The 9,244-nt window shown below is 35.6% G+C and overlaps 1 protein-coding gene and 1 non-coding gene across 2 annotated transcripts; both read right to left on the bottom strand.

The window, feature by feature from the left end:
- Nucleotides 1–1,677, bottom strand: LOC127108015 (ethylene-responsive transcription factor ERF110). Its single transcript, XM_051045380.1, has 2 exons — nucleotides 1,030–1,677; nucleotides 1–954 (listed from the first exon to the last, which is right to left on the bottom strand). The coding sequence occupies exons 1-2, from the start codon at nucleotides 1,262–1,264 to the stop codon at nucleotides 335–337; spliced, it is 855 nt and encodes a 284-aa protein (XP_050901337.1). The 5' UTR covers nucleotides 1,265–1,677; the 3' UTR covers nucleotides 1–334.
- Nucleotides 1,678–7,273: 5,596 nt separating this feature from the next.
- On the bottom strand, nucleotides 7,274–7,380 carry LOC127108802 (small nucleolar RNA R71). The gene has a single exon (XR_007796313.1). It is a non-coding gene; the product is annotated as a small nucleolar RNA R71 (small nucleolar RNA).
- Nucleotides 7,381–9,244: the final 1,864 nt, after the last annotated feature.

Genomic DNA, 9,244 nt, shown 5'->3' with positions numbered 1-9,244 from the left:
TTTCCAAGAAAAATCATCACGATACAATTTACAAATTCATTCAAAGGAGATAGTAACAGTAGTAGACTTAATTTTCTTATATTTTCCTATTAGTTTTATATAATCTATTTCTATTTCATTTTTTTCTTCTTTCTTTACTACATAGTTTATTACATTTTTACTATTCCTTTTGCTCTCCCTCTCTTTTCTAAGCAATTCAAACTTCCCCAAAATTTTATGATAATATTAAGGAACAAAAAAAAAAGAGGGAGAGAGTTAAATTATAGGAAAATACCAAAGAAAAACAATACGCATACTTTTGTAATCTAGTATTCTAAAATAAAATGGATGAATATCAGGCTGAGGGAGAGGAGCTATAACCAGAAGACCATGCTGGCAACTGAGTAGAATAAACAGAAGGAACTGAAGAAGTTGTCTGTGGAGAACTAAAAGAAGAAGAAGAATATGAAGCTGAAGGCGACATTGAACTCTGAAGAGAAGAAGCCATGGGAACATTCTTACCATGAAAATAATCATAAAACTTGTTTGAACCTTGCAAACTATAAAGAGCTTCATTCTGAACCATAGAATCAGTACTAGAATGATGTGACAAAGTGACACTATTAGAACGAGTCATTGGTGGATCAACAAAAGGTTGTTGCTTGAGTCTAACATTTTCAGGGAAATTGAGTTTAGCTTTGTTTCCTCTAAAACCCAATGAAGCTTGATCATAGGCTTTGGCTGCATCTTCAGCTGTTTCAAATGTTCCTAACCAAACTCTTGTAGCCTTGAAAGGATCTCTTATCTCAGCAGCCCATTTTCCCCATGGCCTCTGTCTCACTCCTCTGTATTTTCTTTTTGGTTCATCTTCATTTGGCACATTCTTATTGTCTGTTCTGTATTCGTATATAGTTTCTTCACTTTGCTTCCTTTCCGTTGTGATTGTATTCGTCCATTTTCCCGAACATTCTACAACTGCATTTCACCGAATAAAATCCATTAATACATTAAAAATTTGTTCTGTTAGTTATTTATAATATAAATATTCACCTTGATGTTTAATGTCCAAGAATCCACCATCTTCTCTTCTTCTCTTGAGAGCAGAACTATCGTCACCATAAGACAAACAAGTTGAAGATTGTATTGCAGAAATCATATTCTGATTCTCATCACCGCCACCATCATTGTTGTGATTGTGATCATCACCACATATGACATGTGTTAAAGCAGAGATCATAGCTGACATCTCTCCCTCTCTATTAAGACCAGGAAACATCATTAACATTGACGAACCTTATAGATTCTTGTCAACTTTTCAAAAACCCGCAAAAACCCTTCAACACAATAACTGAAATATGAATAAAACAGTAACACATGCAAACATATATATAGATAGATTCTTGATTCTGCTTGCTAACAAGTTGACATGGCTAAGCATTGAAGATTTATTAAGAATTAGTACCAGTGACGGGTCAAAACTCAAAAGAGTGAAAGTGTGAATGCTACAAAATTGATGGCATTCGTGTGGAGAGAAACAAGATGACGGTTTTGCAATTATTTCAATCTCGTCGGTGTTGAGCATAAGGTTAAAAACAAGACAGTGAATAGCCGACATTAGAATAATTAAGGTTACTTTTTAATTAGTTGAAATGTAAATCATATGTTTGGTCACGCTGTTTCTTATAGAGTCTATAGTTGTAACCAAATTGGTTTGGTTGGATTTTTGGTGTTTCATTGTTGTCAAGTTGCATTTACAAGTTGTTTGTTATATTAACTTCACTGGCTTTAGATATTTGTTGATACTATTATACTACCAAATTGGCAAGTTGTATTCGAAGAACTATACAAGTTCATTAGATTCAGTCAACCGTCGACGTGATCGAAACGCGGTTTTAATTGTGATCATAGTATTCACGAATGGATAAAAGGCATGAGGTACATCCTGGAACATGTCACACATGATAGAGACAGACACTTTGACTTCAGTCATACACTATTTCTTTTTATTTATTTTGTGGACAATAGGGTAACAAAAAAAATCAAATTTACTGAAATATATTTTCTACTTTTTGTTTTTACAAAAGTATGACAACTGCATTTTATTATGACTTAATTAGATTTTTAATTTATTAATTTAATTTAATATTTAATGTGGGTCATTTAGGAAATAATCAATTTTTTAAAACTATATACCAAAATAATCACGTTTTCAATTTAATTATCAAATTAACCATGTTTCAGTTGCACGACATGGCACATTGTTTTGATTAGTTACACATAGGTGCAATTAATCATGACGCATGCATTTGTTTTGTAGGAGCATGCGTTATTCATTATAGTGCATGCATATATCTTGTAGAAGTATGCACCATTGCATGTGACTACTTTATTTCTTTTTACATGCATGTAACTATTCTTTTATTTTTTTACATCATATAACTACTCTTTTACTTGCAGTGACGTATGTATAAAAATCTAATCAATACATAAAGGTTAGCACCTCCTCTTAAAACATAATTATTTTGGTAAATAAATTAAAAATATGATTATTTTAGTATATAATTAAAAAAAGTTGACTATTTTAAAAAAATCTCATTTAACTAATAAACATTACTTTTAAATAAAAAAAAAACTCTATTAACCTTCAAGTAACTTTTAATTTTAATATAGTGTTAACTATATAGTTTATTAATTTTTTTAATATTAATTATTTGATGATTTTAACAAATTTCATATATTTAAATTATGGTGATTTATTAATTTTAACAGCACATTATCAACAATAATATTAAAGATATGGAAAAAAATATTAAGTATTGATTATGTATATTTGAATTAATAGACATAAATATTGAAAAATGTGAAATTTATTAAATGATCAAATGCTAATATTTAAAAATTAACAAAATTTATAGTGAACCCTCAACAATATTATCTTATATAATATATTCAAAGTTAAAATTCAATCTAATAAATTAAATTGACTAATAAAAATATTTTTGAAAAAGTTAAGTCACGTTTATTACTAAAGAATTATTATGAAACTTTAAGTTAAGTTAAATATCCATGAATAAATTAAGCTTTTTATTAATAATCAGGTCATATTGACTTGTTATAATTTAAGCATATGAAAAGAGTCTATATCCAAGATAGAATAAACAATTGAATGGAATGCTGTTCTTAAAATGTTCACGGTTTAAAGTATTTCCACTTCATAAAGTAGTTAATAATAATTAACAAAATCTCTCTCTCTCTCTCTCTCTCTCTCTCTCTCTCTCTCTCTCTCTCTCTCCTCTTCTCTCTCTCTCTCTCTCTCTCTCTCTCTCTCTCTCTCTCTCTCTTCTCTCTCTCTCTCTCTCTCTCTCTCTCTCTCTCTCTCTCTCTCCTCTCTCTCTCTCTCTCTCTCTCTCTCTCTCTCTCCAGAATTCATCAGGAATGCCTTCGTGCCCTGGAAATTTAATTCGTTCTTCAACAAAAGCAAAGCAAAACTGGGCGGTCCAACCAACTCAACCTATATACAACAGTAACCAAAATTAGTACTCTGATACTCTTTTCACATACTTCGGTGAGAGGAAGCAGTTAAAAGGAATACTAAACAAAATCAAATATAGATAATAGCAGCAGGCAATGTATATAATATGACCACACTCATACAAAGCATCTCAATATCCACATTCAGAAGCTAGGGGATGTTGAATTGTAATTCCTTGTGTCGAAGCAGGTTGTTCGACATAACAAGGATGTGTCGAGTTGTATTAGTGTGTCGAAGTGTCGAAGCATGTTGCTTCACACATGTTTTCGACTTAGGCCTATTTTTAGTAGTGATAACTATTTTAGGCTTTTATAGTTTTGGACTTTGGCTTAGGGAGTAAGCTAACATAAATCTATAAATAAATGGAGTAACCCCTATTCTTATTATGAACTCATAACATTGTATTCACATAATTTTTCAGTTGCAAAGTGAATAAAAAAGTTTTCCACAAGTTGTGGGCAGAGAGAAAACTCTGTAGAAAATATTCTTCTTCTTCTCCAACGTTATTTTCTTTCTTTCTCAATCGTTCTTTTCTTTTCATTGTTATTGCGTGGTTGATAACAATCTTGTTCATCAAGATTGATAGAAATTCTCCATAGGTTGTGGTGGATTTCCAAAGTTTGACCACGTGGTAGTAGCCATATAAGAGTCGAAAGATTTGTGAAAACTGACAAAGGAAGAGCTTCAAGGGACGCTTGAAGCTCATGAACAAAGAATGGCTGAAAGAGCTGTAGGAAAGTCGAAGAGTGATGTGACTTTGCAGGCGCAATCAACAAAAGAAAGGAAAGGCAAAGGAAGCTGGAATGGCAACAAAGGAAGATGAGGCTACAATAATTCGACTGTTCGAAATCAGGAAGAAGGAAACTGGTCGAATCAGAGAAAACCCCAAAACCAAGGCAACCAAAGAGGTGGTGCTGCCGGTAGAGGAAAAGATGGTGGTTAAAAGTCAAATAAGAGTCACATTCAGTGTTACAATTGTCAAAAGCATGGTCACTATTCTAGTGATTGTCCAGAAAAAGCATATGAGTCAAGAAACTAATGCAAAGCTGGAGAAACATGAAGAAGAAGAGATGTTACTGATGGTTACAATGAGAGATAAAGAGAGATTCAAGGACTAGTGGTACTTGGACTCATGATGCTCATCACACATGTCTGTAAGGAAAGATTTGTTTGTCAACATAAAGCCCTCAATGAAGAACATGATGAAATTTGCAAATGACAATACTCTAGCAGCTGAAGGTGTTGGTGATGTTCTGATTATGAGGAAAGATGGCAAAAGGTTAGTAATTTCAAATGTGTTGTACATATCAAGCATGAGGAGCAATTTGCTCAGCATATGGCAGTTAGTCAAAAAGAACTACAAGGTGTCGATCAAAGACAATATGATGAGAATTCTCGACTCAAATGGAAGGTTGACCTTGAAGGCCCTAATGTCTCAGAATATAACCTTCAAGATTGAGCTTAATGTGACGGAGCATAAGTGCCTTGCAATAGCAGCCAACAAAAGATGAGTGGATATGACATTATAGACTTGGCCATTGATAACGCGAAAATACATCGTATATTTGCCTTGATTTACACTCAAAAATCGTACCACTTTCATTTATATTCCGATTATTCCACAAGTGTTCGAGTTATTTTTGCAGGTATTTCAATTCCCATGTTTAAATGAGCAAATTATAGAAAAGAAAGGAAAAGAAGAAGAAATAGAAGAGAAAACAGCAGAAAAGCAGAAAATACAAATCATGTGCATGTGACGACCGTCACAAACCCTGTCACGACCGTCACAAGGCCAAAAGCAGCGTATTGAATTTGTCAATAGAAGTGATCCACACGCCCTTATTTCTCATTCCTCAGTCCACTTTCCCGTGGATTTCTCACTCAACCAAGTCACCCTTATTTCTCTCAACTGCCAAGACCAAATGGAGAATATAAAAGGATGGAAGTTGGAAACCTATGGACACGCTTAATTTTCCTCCCTGAAGCCAGCTTTCAAGACCTTTCTCTGCATTTATTTTCCACAGCAATTCTGTTTTTTTTTCTTCAGCAACATTGTTTTCTTTTACCGCAATTTAGTTACCATTCCGTTCAGAGTTTCCGTTTTCCCTTTCCCTTTCTGTTTTTCATTTAATCAAAGTAGTAGTTTCCTACACTGGGGAACTACTGTAATTTATTTAATTTAGTTTAAGCAATTATTTCGAAGAAGCAGAATCCTACCGACCTGTGGAGGACTGCTCAAGTACTTCAAGATTCGGCATATTCTATTAATCCAATCTTCAGGTTTTTATTCAATTATTATTGTTATTGCATTATTATTATTATAATCATGTTTTCTTTATTATTGATCTGTTTATGTTCGTCTGTGTTTGTGTTATTTAGCATGTCCGGCTAGACTACCGTATCGGTATGTAAACAATTTAATTAGACGGGATTTAATAATAATCGGTGTAAAACTTCTTTTCTCAAACAATCTTTTTGGCTGTGGTTTTTAATTTAAATTTAATTAACTTTGTCACAAGAGTGAGAAGCTATTTAATACGATTTCGCCACGAGAGTGGGAAATTAACTAAGGTGAGAACCGACAATCGCGAGAGTGTGAGGGTCGAACTGGATAGTAAAAACTAGACATTGATTTTAAAAACAGCAAGAGCACTTTAAAAGCAATTAGAACTTATTTATTTTCAAAAAGTATTTTTAACTTCAAATGGGACAGCGAGAGCGTACATTCTGACTTAAAAGTATAGTCCGAGTCAACAATCACGAGAGTGTGAGATAAAGCATTTTAAATAAGTATTTTCTACTGAAAGATATTTGGTACTTAAAATATACACCAGTGACTTATCGAATCCCTGACGATTAATGTGTTGCATACTGATATCCCCCTATTAATATTTTCTTAAAACTTAACTTCCCTTAGATTTAATTTTTGTTCAACCAAACCTCTAAAAAATCATTTCCTTAGCTAAACATAGTAACGTCGATAGCATTAGTTTGACCATCGGTCCCTGTGGGTTCGATATCTTTTAAAACTAAAACGACTGGACTGTGCGCTTGCAGTCAAGTACCCGATAGACTATATTCTATATACAGTCACGAGACGTATCAAGTTTTTGGCGCCATTGCCGGGGACCTGATTTAGTCAAATAGTGCGATTCTTTTGTTGCACAGTATAGACTAAGGTAAAAAACTAATCTCCTTTCCCTTATTTCCCCCGATTGTATGCCAAGTACTCGCTCACAAGGCGACAACTTAGCACCACCAATCGCAGAATTAGAGCGTTTCTTATATTTAAGATGCCGGATACTAGAGTACCAACGAAGGTATGATATTCCCGATATCTTCTTTCCTACTGCTGAACCAGTTGAAAAACCAACCATGGCTACAGTGGAACCACATAATCGTCCTCTTAAGTTCTACGCTACCCCGTCCCAACAAGAACCTCACAGCAACATTGCTGCCCCTGCTATCAATCAAAATGATTTCGAGTTAAAACCCTCATTATTATCAGCCGTCCAACAACATCAATTTGTTGGAAATCCTACGGACGACCCTAATGAACATTTGACCAAGTTTGTGCAGTACACAGACACTGTGAAGGCGAATGGTGTATCTCAAGATGCGATAAGACTAGGCCTTTTTCCTTTCTCTCTAAGAGACAGAGCTTGGGCTTGGTTGCAATCCTGACCATCCAACTCAGTTACTACATGGGAAGAATTGAAGAACGTTTTCTTATCCCGATATTTTCCGCCAAGCAGAACTGCTATGCTGAGAGCTCAAATCAACGGATTTCGACAAAAAGATGTAGAATCTCTCTATGACGCGTGGGAGAGATACAAAGACATGATGAGGATATGTCCATATCACGGTCTCGAAGACTGGGTGATCATTCACACATTTTACAATGGGCTTCTGTATAACACAAGACTGACAGTAGACGCTTCCGCGGGCGGTGCACTTATGGACAAGCCATACAACAAAGCTTATCAACTCATTGAAAACATGGCCCAAAACCATTGCCAATGGGGAGGTGAAAGAATGCCAGTAGAAAAGTCCCAAAAAAAAGGTGGAATGTACAAAATTAGTAGCCTTGACCACGTCCATGCAAAGGTAGATGCCCTTGTTCAAAAGTTAGACAACTTGACCATACCACCCGCAACCACCGTGGCTGCCGTGACTCCAAACTGTGAGTTATGTGGAAATCCTGGACACACTGCACCAGAATGTCAGATATTGGCAGGAGTTCCCACTGATCAAGTAAATTACGCATAAGGAAATCCTTATTCGAATACCTACAACCCAGGTTGGAAAAATCATCCTAACTTTTTGTATAAGAACAACAACACTTTGTATGCACCTGGCCAAGCACCCACTGTTCCGCCTGGATATCAAAAGCCAGCTAATAATGCTCCTAACATGCCTAGGAAGTCCAACCTTGAACTAATGATGGAAAGCTTCATAGCTACCCAAACTCAAACAAACAAAGACTTCTTGAACCAAAACATAGATACTAGTGAGCAACTTAAATAATTAGCGAGCAAAGTAGACGCCTTAGCCACCGGCAACAAAATGCTTGAAACACAGATTTCACAAGTGGCTCAACAACAATCATCTACTGCTGCTCCCGTTGGCACATTTCCTAGACAGCCGCAACCTAATCCAAAAGGACATGCAAATGCCGTTATATTGAGGAGTGGAAAAGAACTAGACGGACCCGTAGATCCAAGACTCCAAAATCCTGCCATGTACCAAAAACCTGACAAAACAACAACTGAGAAGGTAAGTGAACCGAAGGAGAAGGAAGATAATACCCAAGAGGCTGAAGAGAGAGAAAAACCTTATGTGCCTCCACCGCCTTATAAACCACCCATTCCGTATCCTCAAAGACTCGCAAATTCTAAAACTGCAGGTCAATTTAGGAAATTTGTTGAACTTCTAAAGCAACTGAATATTACAATTCCCTTTACAGAAGCCATCACACAAATGCCCTCATATGCCAAATTTCTTAAAGAGATCTTATCAAATAAGAAAAAGATCGAGGATAACGAAACAGTTACACTTACTGCTGAGTGTAGCGCAATAATCCAAAACAACATGCCTCCCAAACTAAAAGACCCAGGTAGTTTCTCCATACCCTGTGTCACTGGAAAGTTCGTCATAGACAAAGCTCTATGCGACTTAGGAGCCATCATTAGTGTAATGCCCTTAACCATTTGTAAAAGGCTCAACATGGGAGAACTAAGACCAACCAAGTTGTCTGTTCAACTAGCTGACCGCTCAATCAAATATCCTGTTGGTATACTAGAGAATGTCCCAGTACGTGTAGGACAATTCTACATTCCTACATACTTCATAATCATGGACATCAAAGAAGATGCTAGTACACCTATTATATTAGGAATGCCATTCTTAGCTACCGCCGGAGCCATAATAGACGTGAAAAGAGGTAAGCTAACATTCAAAGTTGGAGAAGAAAAGGTTGAATTCATCTTGACACAATTCTTACAAGCGCCAGCTATAGACGATACCTGTTATCTACTTGATGTCATAGACGAGTGCGTAAGAGAGACGGAGATGCAAGAAACCACATATTTTGATATAATGAAAATCCAAATCCCTCCAATCTTTGAAGATGATAATTGGTGTGAACCATATCAAAATGACAGTCTAAGCGAATTCTTAGCACTTACACCCAACCACATGCCATGCCTGAAGAAACCAAACTTAGAATTAAAA

Source organism: Lathyrus oleraceus, chromosome 7 (assembly GCF_024323335.1).
Source record: "Lathyrus oleraceus cultivar Zhongwan6 chromosome 7, CAAS_Psat_ZW6_1.0, whole genome shotgun sequence".
Taxonomy (NCBI): domain Eukaryota; kingdom Viridiplantae; phylum Streptophyta; class Magnoliopsida; order Fabales; family Fabaceae; genus Lathyrus; species Lathyrus oleraceus.
Note: the sequence above shows the minus strand (reverse complement) of the source record. Positions and strands in the feature narration are given on the sequence as shown.

What these genes read in the sequence shown, in the direction of transcription:
- LOC127108015 (XM_051045380.1), bottom strand. Translation starts at nt 1,264, where the DNA reads ATGTTAATGATGTTTCCTGGTCTTAATAGAGAGGGAGAGATGTCAGCT. An exon ending in CTTGGACATTAAACATCAAG is followed by an intron (nt 955 to 1,029) that starts GTGAATATTTAT and finishes GGTGAAATGCAG; the next exon opens with TTGTAGAATGTTCGGGAAAA.